Here is a 17,862-nt window from a genome sequence, read left to right as displayed (position 1 = left end):
AGAGTGATGTACATATATTTTCTTCTAATATTTGTTTGTGAATCAGAAAGAACAATTATAGCTAACATGTGTTTCATGCTGGGATCAACTAATTCCAGTTCAAGCTGTGCACCACTCTGCAGAAATAAATAAATGAGTAAATAAATAAATAAATTGCTGTTTGTGTACCTGCTTATATGCTTGAGTATTAAGATGCCCTAACAATTCCAGTCTACTACTGCCTTTATTTTGCCACAAATACAAATGAAACAGGAAAATAAAAATTTAATAAATATAAGCATATCACAAAAATCAAGAGTATAAAAATTCCCAATGGTATTTCTAAAGTTTTTTTTTTTTTTTTTTGAGGAATATCAGCCCTGAGCCAACATCTGCTGCCAGTCCTCCTCTTTTTTGCTGAGGAAGACTGGCTCTGAGCTAACATCCATGCCCATCTTCCTCTACTTTATATGTAGGATGCCTGCCACAGCATGGCCTGCCAAGTGGTGCCATGTCTGCACCTGGGATCTGAACCGGCGAACCCCGGGCCGCCAAAGCAGAACACACACACTTAACTACTGAGCCAGTGGGCCGGCCCCTAAAGAATTGTTTTAAATGACATTTTCATAAATATCAGCATAAAATTTGAGCATCTCAATTGAATCCCCTTTGAGCATTTCCATGATAGGTGAAAATGTGAGGGATAGGATGCAGCCCCATCTGGGATATTCCACTTGAGTTCTTTTCACTGACCAACACTACCTGGAACATCCTCTAAGCTTACTGTGGATGGTTTAAATGAGATTTTTAAGTCACCCATTTCTACCCCCACTCAGTACACACTTGTGAATGGACAGAGGTCATGTCCTGTTGATTCAGAGGCACATGAGGATGGAATTCTTAGGCAAGAAAGGAAAATCCCTGGAAGTAGAGGGTCATATTCTATATTTGAAGAGCTGTCACAGGTGAATGGTGGTTTGCAGACTTCTTTATTCTGGGACGTGACTGAGGGTTTAGGTAGAAATAGCATTCGAAATTAGAGAGACCAAAATTTTGCCTCAGTGTGATGAACTTTGCATTAGCTGATACTCCTGAATAAATAATGAGGGCACTGTCACCAACTGGGAGCAGAGGCTGGGTGCCGGGTCAGGCATATTGTGGGAGGGATGCTTTCATTAGGGCTTGGTTATACCTAGCGATCTTTGAAGTCCATTCCTGGTCTGATTGAGTAAGGCTGGCTTATCTCATCAGTGAGGTACAGCTAACTTGCTGCTGATTCAGTGTCAGGACTTAAATTCGTTCATGAACCTATATTTATTGAATGCCTGCTACACGCCAGGCTCTGTTGTGGGCAGTAAGACTGCAGAGATTAAGCAACCACATAGAGCCTGTAGCGCCTACTTTCTGTAAGAGGGAGATGGAAGGAGACTCCTTTCTGGAGATCAGTGCTCCAGGACTGTGTTGGGTAATGGGCTAAGAATATGTCACAAACATTTATATTCTGTGTATTTCTACATTCAACATGGAGAACTCAAAGGGAAAGTATAATATACTCAATATTGTTTGTCCAGGTAATGACACTTCTCTATCGGAGGGAAAAAAATTTCTTTGGACAAGAAATACTATGTGGATTTGATATCCATATGGGTTAAGAAGACAATATTGGGGGCCAGCCTGGTGGCTCAGTGGTTAAGTTCGCACATTCCTCTTTGGTGGCCCTGGGGTTCACCAGTTCGGATCCTGGATGCGGACATGGAACCGCTTGGCAAAAGCAATGCTGTGGTAGGTGTCCCACATATAAAGTAGAGGGAGATGGGCACAGATGTTAGCTCAGGGCCGGTCTTCCTCAGCAAAAAGAGGAGGCTTGGCAGCAGATATTAGCTCAGGGCTAATATTCCTCAAAAAAAAAAAAAAAAGGCAATATTGTATTTTGGTTAACAATTGATCTCGAGTTTCACTGACCAAGATTTGAGCACTTGATCTTCTATTTACAGGCTGAGTGATCATCGGCAAGTTACTTAACCTATATCTTTGTTTCCTTACCTGTAATATGTGGATAAAATAGTAACTACTTCTTGAGGGCTTGGCATGAATATGTATTTGCTGAATGAACAAGGGGTTTAGAAAATTTAATGAAGATGGATTTATTTCACCTATCATAGTACCAGGCACACAATGATTAAATAGTGGGTGTGGAAGTGATGAAGGTGGTAAAACTGTCCCTGTTTGGAAATAATACCATCTTCTATGTAGAAAATTCTATGGAATTTGTAAAAACTCTCATAACTAATAAGAGAGTTTAACAAGGTTGCAGGAAACAAGATCAATATACAAAAATCAATCATATTATATATACTGACAACAAAAAAAGTTGAAATTAAAATTAATAATGCCATTTACAATAGCATCAAAATATAAAATGTTTAGGGATAGATTTGGCAGAAGATGTGCAAGATCTGTGTACTGAAAAGCATTGCTTAGAGAAATAAAAGAAGACAAATAGAGAGATATACCATTTTCATGGATCAGTAGAATCAAAGTTGTTAAGGTGTCAGCTCTTTCCAAAATGATCTATAGAGTCAACACAATCCCAGTAAATATACTAGTAGGTTTTTCTAAATTTCATATGGATTCTAAAGATGATTCTACAATTCATATGGAAACACAAAGCATCTGGAATATCCCAAACAACTTTGAAAAAGAACAGCACAATTTTAAGACTTATGTTTCCTGATTTCTAGACTAATTATGAAGTTACATTAATTAAGACAGTGTGATATGGATGTGCAGATAGACAAATGGATCAATGGAACAGAATGGAGAGTCCAGAAATAGACTCATGCATACATGGTCAATTGCTTTTTGACAAAGAGGCAAAGGCAATTCAATGGAAAAAAGATAGTCTTTTCAACAAATGGGGCTGAAACAATGAATATCTACATACAAAAAAAATGAACCTAGATCTATACCTTGAGTCATATACAAACATTAACTCCAAATTGATCATACTTATAAATATAAAACCTGAGACTATAAACTTCTAGAAGAAAATACAGGAGAAAAATCTTTGTAACTTTGAGTTAGGCAAAGATTTCTTAGACACATACCAAAAGCTCATGATCTATAAAAGAAAAATTGATGAATTAGATATCATTAAAATTAAAAATTTCTGGTCTTCAAAAGGTATTACTAAGAGAATGGAAAGACAAGCCATGGACTGAGGAAAAATATTTGCAAATGACATATCTGATACAAGAATTTTATCCAGAACATATAGAGAATTCTGAAAACTCAATAATAAGAAAACAAACAATCCAATTTTAAAACTGGATGAAAAATTTGAACATTTACCCAAAGAACAGAGGGAGATGGAAAATAAGCACTTTCAAAGATGCTCAACATCATCAGGAAATGCGAATTAAAAGCAGGATATACCACTACATACTCATTAGAATGTCTAAAATTAAGGTAACTGACTATGGCAAGTATGCCACAGGTGAAGATGCAGAGCAACTGGAATGCTCCATGCTTATTACTAGTGAGAATGGAAAATGGTGTAAGTGTACACCTGCCATGTGATATAACCATTCTCTTCCTAGGTAATTATTTGAGTAATGAAGGTACTTCCATGCAGAACTTGTATTTGAAATGTTCTTAGCAGCTTTATTTGTAACATGTGAAAACTGAAAGCAACCTAAATGTCCAAAAAGTCAAGGGTTAAAAAAAATTATGGTGTTCTTGTATAGTGGAATACTACTCAGAAATATAAAAGTATGATGTCTTATTATATATACAACATTGGCTGAATCTCAAAATAATTATTCTGGGTGAAAGAAGGCAGACTGAAAGAATACATACTATATGATTCCATTTTTATAAAATTCTAGAAAATATAAATTAATCTGTAGTGACAGAAAGCTAGTCTGGTTGCCCGAGAGTAGGGAAAATTGGGAGCATTTTTAATTGGATTAAAAGTGGGAAGGAGAATACTTTTGGGGATAATGGTTGTGTTTTTTTATCTTGATTGTGGTGATGGTTTCACAGATATCAAAACTTGCCGAATTGTTTACTTTACTATGTGCTGTTTATTGTATGTGAATTATGCCTCAATTAAAAATAATAATAAAGAATGTATAGTAGTTGTCACAAAGATAAGGGCTCATTTTTGGCAGTCCTTGGGCCACCTCAAAGTAAATTTTTGCTTGATAGAAAAGGTCATATGGATTTACATTTTTCGTTGTAACCATGAAGATCATAATGAGGTGTGAAGCACAGAAGGAAGCAAGGGAATGCTGTCATTAGGCATTGGTTGTATTAATATGGTTAATATGGAGTCTTGGATGAATCTTATAATAATTGTCAACACAGTTCAGAGTCATTCTTTTCACTTTCTCCAATTTTTGGATCATGAGACTGATGCCTGAACACTATGTTCCAGAATACTCATTACACTTCTAGTTAATGAGTGAATATAGCCATAGATATATTTTATCTTAGAGAGAATTCTAATTTCTAGGGGCATGTCTGATCTTTCATTTAAAAATAGAGTAAAATTCCACCCATATATTTTAATTTGCATTTGTGGGTGCCTTTCATCCAAGGACTTCTCAAAATCATTTAATATCCAAAGCCTGTGATATACTATCTTCCAGTTTGACAGGTGCAAGAAAAGAGAATTAAGTGACTTCCAAGGATCACAAAGCAATTCTATGACTGGAAATTTGTATGTGTGTGCGTGTGTACACCTGAACACATATGCTTGCTTGTGTGTGCATGTGAGTGCATTCGTGGGGGGGAATCAGGCAAGGTACAAACAAAGCTGACTAAACTTCTTTGATTTTGTTGCTTATTAAGTTCTCTTTTTAGTGGCCTTGCTTTGCTCTTCCCCAAACAGACCAGATATTTTCATGAAAAGGTATCATGGGCAAGTCACAAAAACTATGCGAGAATGCCACGTGACCAGAGAAGAAAAAATATCCAACAGGACAGTCCATCCCAAACTTCTTTCCTCTCCAGATTGTCCCTTGCTTTGGGGTGTGGTTACTATTTACAAGGCTTTGGTATCGCTTTTGATTCACATTGATTTAACATGTACTCAGCATCTACTACATTGCAAGCAGTTTGCCAAACTCTTGGCATACATTTAATTACATGATCACAACACTGAGATATGGGTAGTAAAACTGGGCTTGCTTAGTTTAAACAGCTTGTCCAGGGTCAAACAGGTAGTGAGTAATGGAGTCTAGATTTGAAATTGGAGCATTCGAGGCAGACAGACCTGAGTTTTTCTACAGTTAGCCGTGTGACCTTGAGCAAGTTACCTACTCACATTTGAGTCTTGATGCCCTCATCACTAAGAGAGGATTATAAAGCTTACATTATAGAGAAGTTGTGTTGCAAGTCTCATAGCACATTATAAATGCTCAGTAAATGCTGTTTCCCTTGCCTGCCTCCTCTCTCTGTTTCTAGATTCTTTGCCCTTCCCAGTGTATCAGTCTAAACTAGAGGAGACAGAGTCCTCCTGGCTGTTGGCTGTGCAGTTATTCCCTCAGTGCAGACCTCCTCGTTAGAGATCTGTCCTCTCAACAAGGCTGTGAGTCCCTTGAAGACAGAGATTCCTTCTCTTTTACCTATGTTCCTCCAGGGTCCAGTAGATGCTTGTGAATTGAATTGACAGGTCTCATGCAAGAGGTGATTCCCAGAACCTTTAGAGCATTTTTTGCAACCTATATCCCTCATCCCAGATACTGCCTGCCTACTCTTTGTCTCCATTCCACAGATTACTTGATTTCCGGTTACTTGACCACCCTCTGACTTGAAGCGCTCCAATTCTTCTGGGTGGCAGCACCACCCATGTCTGCACAGTGGCTCATGGCTATGAGTGCTATGAATGTCCCATGAAACTAGTGTGGTGTCTCTAATAGACCTATGCCCTGTACTTGTGGATGTGCTCATACCTGGCCAGGTCTCCAGACCTCAGAGCCTTCTCTGGACCTTATTGCCATGTTGACATTCTACCCTGTCTTACCCAGTTTATGTCTACTCGTTAATCATTCAATCAGTGGACACAGAGCATTATGTTTACAATCATTGTTTTTCACTCTTTCTGTTTTTCTACCCACTCTGTTATCTGCTATCTACTCTTCTAATGCCATACTGGCATTTCTATTTTGACTTCCGGGTATCACCCATGAATTTACAGTAACCCATTATGTTTTGCATATTTCCATTGAGAATACTTAAGATTATCTTTTGTTGCATGGCATAACACTATGCAAGGTTCTTTGGTGGATAAGTTTGGAGCTGAAACTTCAACATCAGTTGGGTTATCTCCCTTTGAGCTGTTCTGAGTTTTAGGCAACTTTAAGTATTCCAGCGTAACTGTTTCTGGACAGATGGCCTCCTTTCTCTCGGTTGCTATACTTGGTAATTATGCAGGGTCTGTAGACAAATTATGTACCTAATACAATCAAAACCCAGTTAGGAATACAGAAGATAGAAGATTCAGGCCAGAATTGGAGAACTGTTCCTGACTCCTATCACGGATGTCTTTTAGAGTATAGAGTTTACGTTAATCTCATGCCTTCCATGAGTATCCTGACTACTTTTAGAGTTTTTATAGGCTGAACCCCAGAGTTTCCCCATCACCGTGGAAAGTGCTTATGGGCCTGTTGCTATAGTAAGTTTCTAGAGCTTGGTGATTTGAGTGAGGGCTGTAAAGGCATTAAAGAGCACTGTGTATTCTCGTTGGCTTTTCTGGAAGACATCCAGTTTCCTGGTTGGCACTCGTTTCAACCATGAAATGAGAAAGATGGGAGGGAGCAGTTTGGGCATTTTTCTGCTTCTAATTTAAAATGATTGTCTGTGAGTATCTCTCAAACTGGCTCAGAGTTTATTTAGGGCCCTCTGTAGCATTCTTGAGGGGGCTGGAGCTTATTTAGAAAGTGTGTTGGTATGGCTTCTTCTCTGATTGTTTGGAATAACTGTGACACTTGACTTTCAGGGAAATACTATGAAGGAGGCTTATGTCTTTGCATGCAAAATATTTTCCATCCTAACAGGCAAAAGAACATTTGAAAGGTCTTTTTCGTTTTTGTGAAGGAAAGATAAAGTAATTTACCCTGGGAGAGCTTTTTGTTGCATAGGAAATCAATTCAATATCAAGTCAGTGGAGATATTGGGCTGATATTGTACTCATTTCCCATGCAACATGGGAAGTGTTTTGACCTCTGGCCCTCTTTCTTCCCATTGCTTTCTATTGTCTCTTCTCTGTTATGTATGCATGTGTTGATATGTCTATCCAAAAAATTCAAATAAAGGATTTGTGAATGTAATTCTGCTTCTCAAAAGGTAGAACTATTTAATGTGATTTTGCAGAAAATAATTTTCTTATGTAAAGAGAAACATCTTAATTTAATCTTGTATTGTGGATTTTTTTTTTCATATGCCAAAATCACTTAGTGCAGCCCTCTTGAATTTGGGATGATTTACTTGATGTCTTCAAGTTTTTCTGTAGTAGTTATACTCTCTCTGTTGTCTCTTAGGAGTCATCTCTACTGCAGACATTCTTGATCGCGAGACAACAGGGTCGTACTGGCTGACAGTGTATGCCACGGATCGGGGCGTTGTTCCACTCTATTCCACTATTGAGGTCTACATTGAAATTGAAGATGTGAATGACAATGCCCCGCTGACCTCGGAACCTATTTATTATCCTGTTGTCATGGAAAACTCTCCGAAGGATGTATCTGTCATTCAGATCCAGGCTGAGGATCCTGACTCCAGTTCCAATGAAAAACTGACATACAGGATTACAAGTGGGAATCCTCAGAATTTTTTTGCCATCAATATCAAAACAGGTAAGAGAATGCTCATATGACTTTTTTAAATTGGTAGTCCAGCTTTTAAATCCATCAGCCTAGCATTTGCTTATTTGTATTATTTTATTTATCTCCTTATTTATTTTATTGTGTAGAGAATCTCTTTCTTTCTGGGGTCGCCTTTGAAAGGGTGAACATTCTCCTTGTCTGGTTGGTATGTTTTGATTTCAGCTGACATCAAGGTGAAGTGATCTAATAGAAATTAGAGGCTTTCACAGAGAGCCTTAGATTTGCTTTATTCAAAATAAAAAACAGTGATTCCCAGTGCACTCACAGGGCCAGCTGCTGCCTTTCTGTTTCTTTGGAGAGAGTAATCTGGCCCATGCTGGGTTCCATGGGTAAGCTGGCTTTGTGACACCTCTACTTCTAGGAACTTCTGCTTTGCTTGGCCTTAGTCAGCTTACTGTAAATGATCTCCTTAAAGCCTTAAGTTTAAGCCTTGGATTTCTTGTGATTCCCATACTACACATCAGTGAAGTGTCAATGCTTAGAAGAACTGCCAGTGTCTCAATCTTTACATAAAATATACAAAATTTTAATTTTCTGGTCTTTTGCTTAAAAAGTTTCTGGGGATAGTACTGAAAACTTAGTTTGTTGACTAAGGATTGGAAAGAGCAGGTGGAGAGTTTGGTTGAATGCATTGTGAGAAAAGTCTGTACAGTGGAAAAATGCTTTGCAGAGGAAATCTCAGAGGTTCCTTATTTTCCTGTGATTTGCCTCTTTTAGAGCGGAACAAGGGAGTCAAATGCTCAGTGAGAGTTGTGATGAATAGAGTTTGAGTTAATTGAAATTTAGAAGAATATAAATAAAATAATACTGCTGTTTTGCCTAGGCAAATGAGTTGATACTGGTGAAGTTAGGCTAGGTTGATATTTGTTGGTATGGACACACACGGCTTTCCTGACAAACTACTGACAGAGTTCATGGTCCTTTCTCCTGCCTGTTATTTATTAAAGCAGAAATGTACCACTGACCCCACGTGTTTTATAAATGTCAGCTTCCCATTAACATAATTTGAAGAGAATGCTCAGTTTTTTGGAAACTGCTGATTTTCTCTAATGATGAGTGGGTCAGTCATTTGGTTAAGCAGAGGTTAGCATTCTACAGTGGTGAATCAGGATGTGACTCAGATTTCATTGTAAGAAGAGTGGTCATCAGCTATCGGTGTCTGATTGAGGCCTACTTAAACTTGAAGGAGAAGACATAGAGATTTGAAGCTAGCCCATCCTTTCAGTGCCCCATTAAGTAGGAGAAACTGCGCATGTACAGGAGGAGCCCTTGAGCTGTGCTGGGAAGCCCCTCCTGGTTCACTTTCTCAGTATAGCAAAGAGCTCCGTGTAATATGGTGATAGAGATGTGAATTCAGATACTTTAGAAAGTCAAGAAAGAGAGAGAGAGAAAAAAAAGTCACAGTAAAGAAGTTGAGGGCACACCCATCTTCAGATTTCACAGCCCCTGTGGAATCTGAAACCCCTGTGGTCAGATTCTGTGTCTTCAGTGTTAATTCCATGGCCGCTGGAATCATGAATAGTGATCCCAGCACCCTCTTTTTGTTAAGTTTAAGGACCCTGCAAAAGGGCAGTTTCAACTCTTCTCTTCTTCTGCTTATGACTGAAAATAAAGAAAGAATCAATGCCACAGGGAAGAATTTGCATTGGATGTGAAGAACATAGATTGCATGTTATATGCAGAGGAGAATATGTAGACTCATGTAACTAAAACTATCTTTTATACAGTTTTTAAAACTTTGCATGTGAATTCTCAGAAAGTACTTATTATCACAATTTGGCTTGTATTGCATAATGAGAGCCTTAATCATATTTATAATTTCTCTGTCTTTGCCAAAGATTTTTACAAGCATTTGTGCCAGCAATGACATTTAAGACCAACTTTTCTAATTGTCTAAAGGAAATATATAGCATACTTTGTAATTTTCAGACATATGATTAGAAAATACTGGATTTTGTTTATCCGTTTATTCACTCACCAAGCATTTATTGTGCCCACTAGTTCTCAAACAAGATCTAATAAATAGATTTATAGACTTAAGATATGATCTAAGCCTTTCAGGGACCAAAGGTATGTGAAATTAACAAATAGTCATGAAAGTGAAAGAGTGCAATAATGGATTACGGTAGAGGCGTTTCACTCAATATGGGGTTGGCGAGAGTGATGGTCAGGGAGTGCTTCATAGAGGAGGTAACATCTGGAGTTGGAAGTCCTGGATTTCAAATCCTTGCTCTGCTCTTCCTAACTGGGAATCACCATGGACCACAGCAAGGTAAACATACACTAAATCAGACAGTCCTGGCCTCACCAGCTTTGTGAACTCAGGCAAGTTATCGAACCTCTCTGAACTTTAGTTTTCAGTGAGAAAAAGATTGTTGCAAGGAATATGAGAGTCCTCATGTGAAGTGCTTAGCACAGTGCCTGGCACATGGAAACTCTGCAGCTGAAGTTGATACCCCATCCTGACTGCTTAACTCCGGTTACAGACATGCCATTTAATGTCCTTGAACCTCAGGCTGTTACCTAGAAAACGGGAATGACCTTGCTTGTTTCACAGGGGTTCCTCATGAAGACTGTCATGATGTGTTTGAAGGTTATTGGTAAACTGCAAAGCTCTAGAAGAATCATGTTATCACTATGCCTGTTTCTGTTGAGATTGGCAGAACCACAAGCCTGGTATAATTCTCGTTAAGCTGGTTGCTGTATCATGATGCCTGTGGAGCAACCTTCAGCCAGCTCAGCAGTCTCTATGACATGCTTCAATTTTTTTTTTTTAAGATTTTATGTTTTTCCTTTTTCTCCCCAAAGCCCCCCAGTACATAGTTGTATATTCTTAGTTGTGGGTCCTTCTAGTTGTGGCATGTGGGACGCCACCTCAGCGTGGTTCGATGAGTGGTACCATGTCCGCGCCCAGGATTCGAACCGACAGCACACTGGGCCGCCTGCAGCGGAGTGCGCAAACTTAACCACTCAGCTACTGGGCTGGCCCCGACATGCTTTAATTTTTGACATTTCTTCCTGTCTCTCTAATGTCATTTGTCTGAAATAGTTATGTTAATGTAGCACTTTTCAGTGATGAAACAGGAGGCATACCTAACCAGTATGTTTAGGAAAGACTTATGCTTCAGATTTTTTTAACTAGATGTGGACTCTGGTAAACTGACCTTTCATTACTTCCTCTGTGGTGGAGCTCAAATTTGTAAAGTTTTGTTTTGTTTTGGCAATGTGCTACATAATAAATAAAGATGAAAATGATTCATGCAAATTCAAATAAAATTAATCCTTATAGTCCACAGCTTGCAGCAGATAACAGATATCCCAGACTCAGGGAGGGAGACATCTTTATTGAACACTCTGTTCTCTACTGAAAGAACCGTTTGATTTCTTTCTACTAGATCTAAAAATCACATAGAATCAGTAGTCTGTGGACCTCCTTCAGTAATTCCTGTGGCTTAAGAAGAAAAATGAGGAGCCAGCCCCGTGGCCGAGTGGTTGAGTTTACGCACTCTTGCTTCGGTGGCCCAGGGTTTCGCCGGTTCGGATCCTGGGCGCGGACATGGCACTGCTCATCAGGCCACGCTGAGGCGGCATCCCACATGCCACAACTAGAAGGATCCACAACTAAAAATACACAGCTATTATATGCTGGGGGGCTTTGGGAGAAAAAGGAAAATAAAATCTTTAAAAAAAGCAGAAAAACGAAGCTGTAATGCTGCAAGGTCCTTTCTGGCCTCTACAGAGAACCCTTGATTAATTCCAGGCTGCGCAGTTGGATTCCTTCAAATGCAGCCTCCTTGCATAGGCCTGTCTTAACTGGTCAGTAATTGGAGCCCTACCCTCCTGTTCTGAGCAGGAGACACCCAACAGGCTGGTGTTCACGTGCCTCTTTGGGGGCGTAGGAACTCAAATGCTTCCTGCTAGCACGTGTAAAGAAATCCAAGCCGGCCACTGATTGGTCATCCAGGCTGAATGGGGGAACAGGTGTGGGAAGTTCCTCTAGGGTTTTAGAATGTTTATTTTAGTCATGTCTACAGCATGGACTCAGCCACTTAGCACCGTGCCAGCATGCCAGCATTTAGTACAGCACTCAGTAAATGTTAGTTGTGTTGTTGCCATTAATCATCCTCTATTCCCCACTGGAAGAAAGTTTGCATAAGGTGCAAGCATACTGCTTCACAACACCACTGTCTTTTGAGGAAGGCATACTTGAGAGGCAGCAGTGACTTTCCTTACTTATTGGTATGTAGCACTGGAACCCTCTATTCAGTTTTACAAAGTGTATTGTGCACTACTGTATATGGCTGCTGTTTTAGAGCCAGGTGTTGGTGGAAGGGTGATAGACGTATAAGACAGTATCCTCACTCAGGGATTTCAGTCTCAAGGGGAAAATAGGACCATCACATATATGATATACGCTAGCAAAAGTGTAAGGCAGTTTATAAGAAATAAATAGTCAAACTCTGTGGAATATAAGCTGTGAACAGAATAACATATCAGAGTGGGGCAAGGTCAATGCCAGCTTGAGTAAGGGGGACTGAGGCAAGGACTTCACAGACCTGAAGTGGGCCCTGAAGCATGGGTCCACCTGCAGAGAGAGAAGCCAGACAACTACCCAGGGAATAGAAACAAGTTAAGCTGGACTTGAAAGCCCATCCATTGATATTTAGGTTAGTTTGAGAGGCATTATATCATTAGAAAAGGAATTTTAAAAGTCTCATAAATGTCCAGAGTGTTGTAAGATATTAGAAGTAGAAAATATGCACTTCTCTTTTGTTTTTTGGTTTGGTGATATTCAGATTTTAAAAAGCCTTGAATTTTATATCTTCCTTCTGAGAGGCCTACTTCTTTAATTATTTTAGAGAGAAAAAGCATACATAAGAGAGATCCCTTGATTCTTTCCTTTGCCTCTGTTAAACGTGGATCTAGGATTAGCATATGCTGGGTGAGAACCTGTGGCCATGAAAGTGATCCTTGCTTAATCCAGATCTGATGGTTGATTATCTTGGGCACTGGCTTTCTAAATTCTTTCCTGCAGCTGCCATGTCTCCCTTTGGCCCGTGCTCTGGTCACTGGCATCTCTACCTTATTTAAGTGGAGGCAAAGCTCAGCTTTCTTTTATTTTCCATGAGCATCTTGGGATTAACCTGACCAAAGTGTACTTAATGTGTAGGAAGATTAGCTGCCCTCTCCACCAGGTGAGTGTAGAGAAAAAGATCCTCTTCAGAAGTGTGTCTGCTACAGGAATACCTCCAATCCTACCCCTAACTATTGATTCCTTTGGGGTTAGACATTTTTCCCTATTAAAACAGGAAGGTAACTTATTAAAATATTGGATAGCCTTAGTTTTTTTCATCAACTCCAAATAATATCAGCTTGCCTTTTTCTAGATGGTATAAGACATAGTGGGTAAGTATTAAGGGGAGGAGTAACAGAGAAATCTAGACCACACTTCAGCTTGAAGATAATCACCCAGCAAGCTTGTTAGACTATAAATTCCTGGGGTGGAGCCCAGTGATTTTCATTTCTAACAAGTTCCTGGGCGATGCTGATGTTGCTTTCCTGAGAGTGTGGTTAACAAGTCTCTAGACTTTAGTGTCCAAAGAGAAACAAGACGGAGGTAACACGGTGCTAAGAGACCCACCTGAGGACAAGGTCGCCAACTTTTTTCCATACAATCTTGCCTTATAGTGCTGGAGTTTTGAGATTTGACTGTGAATTCAAAGTGCTGTCTCCACCCACCCCCAAAATCAACTCTCATACCCTTGCTTATACTTCCTGTTTTATAAAGTGGATAAAAATGAAAATCCTGTCTCTAATCACCTCTGAGCAAAAACATCGCTGATTCCTAAGTCTTGTGGTTAATAAAAATCTGGGTTATATAAATGTTTGGATACGCTTGTATTATTTCCAAATATATAGAATTAAGCAGAATCTGTTAGTTAAGTGAAATTCAAACCTACTTTAATGAATACACAAACATTTGATATTAGTATGCCATTATTAAAACATTAGCTCATGAGCTAGTGGTGGTCAAAAATAATTTGGTATCATAAGTAAGCTAAGCCTTGCATTTACGCACAGCCCTGTTTGGTGGTAATCTGCTTAGAAAACTACCTTTTCCTGGAAAACAGAAGAAAACCTTACTTTATGTTATAAAAATCACAGATTAAAAAGAGAAACCGCACGAGGTGAGGGACAAGGATATAAATATTGGAGATTTTTCTTCAGAGTGAACATTGTAGAAATCTCTTGTTACCATCTCTTATTCCTTATTTCTTCCTAATGGAAAGCTAAATTCTCCTGAACGGGTAGAAGTGGCTGCTGGATGATGAGTTGATATTCATAAGTACAGGCGCAAAGCAGATAATGTAGCGAATGAGTATGTATGAAACTGTAAATCACCCTCGCTCCTTCTTTCAGCCATGAAAGGAGGCCTTGTCCTATAGAACATTAAATTGTGTTCATTTAATCCAACAAGTCCAGTAGAACAAATCGGGCTCTTGCAGATTTATCACAGGGGGTTATTTAAATTCAGCAGTGACCTTTGCATCCCCGTGAATGTGCTCAAATGAACAAGGACAAAGGGAACTTTTCTGCACTGTCATTATGTCCCTGGGGAGGCTGTGCATTTCCCCATTTGATCAACTCACAACTGTGGGCTGAGGGGATGAGGGTGGGGGCTCAAAGGGTGCAGAGGGCTTGGTCAGGGCGGGCCATCACAAAAAAGAATGCACTCTCTCCTGGGGGGACTGTGGCCCTCCTTCCTGGGGGTTGACTCTTTTTGAATGTTGGATGTGAATATAAGTACCAATTTCAGAGTTTCTCAACCTCAATACGGTTGGCAGTTTGGACTGGATAAGCCTTATTGTCGGGGGCTGTCCCATGCATTATAAGATGTTCAGTCACATCTCTGGCCTCTACCAGATGCCGGTACCACCCCTCCCCCTAGTTGTGACAGCCAAACTATCTCCAGATATTGTCAAATGTCCCCTAGGGGGTAAAACTGCCCCCATTGAGAACCAGTGAACTAATGTGGAATATTTTGCAAGACTCTGTTTCACATTGCCGTTAACAAAGCACACTGTACAAAATGAATGACTGGCTATGGAGGTGTGATGGTAATGATAACTAAAAAAACAAAAAGTACCTATGTGCGTCTATATCCATATCTACATATAGATACAAACATGTATATTATTAATAATAATAAAAATGAAATAAAATGAAAAGGGGAAGAAATCTAAAACTGCCTCTCACTTCCCTCTGACTCCAAGTTCTTTGGATTTTAAAGGCCCTATGAATACTTAAAATCAAGTCCATTAGAAAAGAAAGAATGAAACAATAACAAAACTTCAAACAGAATGAATGTGGATGAAGTTATCATTTTCTCAGCTCTTAGTATTTGGAGAGGATTTGGCTGGTAAAAGATTCTCATCAGAATCCGTTTTGAACCATGTTCTCCAGAAAACAGCATGAAGAGATTATCTAGAGGGTTCCAGGGTTTATTCCCTTGAAATGTTTAAGCAGCTTCAAATCTTGTTCTTGCTTAATGTCAGCCCTCTGATGGATAAAGATGTGGATTGTTTCTTCCCTGAAATGAAGGTGGATGAAAAATTTTTTTAAAAAATCCTTTTGACCTCGGTTGGGGATTCTGCGTCAAGTGTCCAGATTAAGGCTCTCTGAGGTCTTTGGATCCCTTGTAAGGATGCGGTGCTCATTTACAAGCCCCAGGGAGGTGGCAGATTCATGGGGATTTAGACTAGTGTCCCAGATCACTGTCTTTGGCTACATCAGGGGATTGTCAAGGTTTTGCTAAGTGGGAACTGGTGCCACCCTCAGAAATAGGCAGGAGACCCTTGACCTCCAAATTAAGTCAAGTTTAGAAGGACAGTGCTGCTCCTTAGACAATAGCATGTGTTTTATCCCATTTATGAGATTCAGATCTTTGAGTTAATTTGACTATTGCTTGAAAAAAATGATTTTCAGGTGCTCATTTTATAAAACTGAATTACAGGCAGGCATGGGGAACTTTGGTAAAAGAAAGAGAGGATTGAGCAGGCACAACCTGGAGAGCAGAGAAATGATGCTGCTGAATGACTGGGAACTTACACTGGGCTTGCAAGTGGCTCAGAGGCGCCTCCCGGAGGGGCAGAGTGCTGGTTATTCTATGTGGCTAGCGGTGTTGCTCCATCTTCCATGCTGCTCCCATGTCCCGCTAACCCGCCAAGAAAGAGTGTGGAGAGTGGTGCTGTTCCTCGATAGCTAGCCTGCCCTTGGGCTCAGCTGCTGGCATAGCTGCTGCTGGAAATTATTGAGAATTATTTGGGAGGGTGATAGAGTCACGTAAATAAAGCAGATGATGGAGTTGTATATATATATATAAAATGAGATTGATTAAGGTAATAAATTTCTCTTTTATTTCTTCTATCTGGGCATTAATTCCACAGCAGTAATTTACAACATTGGTTTATTACTTTCTCCTGTTCTGAAAGAAACAGTGAATTTTAATTGAAACCACTGCCTGCCTCTCTTCATTCTTCCATGCCATTGTCAGGGAGACTGCTGGATATCCCCTGGGTGTGTGCCCCTCCCTCCCAGGTATGATGGGAAGGTGGGAAGCATAGGTTGGCTCTGTGCCCCTGCCTGCCAGTGTTTTCGTATATAAGCTCGCTTAGCTCTCACCACAATCCTTGGAAGAAACTGGGACTCTGGCACCTAGTGACTTGCCCAAGGTCTCTCAGCTAGTCAGTGCATAGCTAAGGTTGGTCTGATTAATGGTCTATAATGCTAAAGACAAATGCTATCAAATTTGAAAAATGTAAGCAAACTCAATAAACATGTGAATGATCCTAGAACTTTGAAGCTCAGAGAAATCTGTCAGTTGATTGTGTGTACCCTCTTGGTTTTACATGTATATTATGGGTTAAATTGTGTCCCCCAAAAAGACAGGTTGAAGTCCCAATCCCCCTGTATCTGTGAATGTGACCTTATTTGGAAATAGGGACTTGGCAGACGTAATCAAGTTAAAATGACGTCATGCTGGATTAGGATGGGCCCTAATTCAGTGACTGGTGTCCTTGCTGGAAGAGGGAAATTTGGACACAGAGACCCAGACAGAGAGGGAAGGCGGCCATGTGAAGATGGAGGCAGAGATTGGAGTTAAGCTGCCACTGACCAAGGAATGCCGAGGATTGCTGGCGACCACCAGAAGCGAGGAAAAGACCGGGAAGGATTCTCCCCTAGAGCCTTCAGAGGGAGCATGGCCCTGCCGACACCCTGATGTGGGACCTTTAGCCTCCAGACCTGTATGAGAATAAATTTCTGTTATTTCAAGCCCTCCAGTTTGTGGTACTTTGTTATAGCAGCCCAAGGGAACCAATACAAGGTATGATCTTGGGGTACAGGTGGGAAAGTGGAGCTCTCCTGAGGGAGCGAAGCTAGTTGGCGGAACTAAGGGCCACTGACTTCTAGTACAGTGCTCTTTTCACGGTATGTATTGTTAAGAATTTTAGCAGTTTTTGCACTAGTGAAGCCTGACTTTAGTTAGTTTTTTGGTTTGTTTTTCAATACTTTTGACCAAGTTGAGTTTAATTATTTGGATAGTTCTAAACAAGATAGGGATTTTGAAGACAGACTTGTGTGGCATTGAATTATTACAATCATTTCAGGCCTTCTGAAAGATCATCTATGGATGGTGCTCTCATGCTGTACCGTGCCAACTGTGGGAGTATTTTTATGTAAGGCACGAGGCCCCATGGATGTTACTGTTGACTGGCGTTTGGTGTGCCTCCTAAATCAGGATCTCATCAGAGTCTCATTTATTTTCTCATTTCTCAGTCTTTAAAGTGGACTCTCTGGAAGCACTCTCCCTTCAGAGCACTGGAAGTTTCTACCTTAAAAGCTACTACAGGATGAAGTGTCATTTCACACTGACCTTGAGAACCTGAAGTCCAGTTTTAGTATTGTTAGCACATCATTTTCTGTCATTTTTGAA

The 17,862-nt window shown here is 40.0% G+C and overlaps 1 protein-coding gene across 4 annotated transcripts in view; it reads left to right on the top strand.

The window, feature by feature from the left end:
• FAT3 (FAT atypical cadherin 3) overlaps positions 1 to 17,862 on the top strand; it is a 617,178-nt gene that overhangs the window by 270,727 nt on the left and 328,589 nt on the right. For all 4 annotated transcript variants that reach the window (XM_023645581.2, XM_023645579.2, XM_070273207.1 and 1 more), the window contains exon 3: positions 7,524 to 7,838. In XM_023645581.2, coding sequence (XP_023501349.1) covers positions 7,524 to 7,838 — 315 coding nt within the window. The remainder of the gene's footprint in view (positions 1 to 7,523; positions 7,839 to 17,862) is intronic.

This window comes from Equus caballus, chromosome 7 (assembly GCF_041296265.1).
Source record: "Equus caballus isolate H_3958 breed thoroughbred chromosome 7, TB-T2T, whole genome shotgun sequence".
NCBI classification, from domain to species: domain Eukaryota; kingdom Metazoa; phylum Chordata; class Mammalia; order Perissodactyla; family Equidae; genus Equus; species Equus caballus.
The sequence above is the reverse complement of the archived record's forward strand: the minus strand, read 5'-3'. Positions and strand labels throughout refer to the sequence as shown.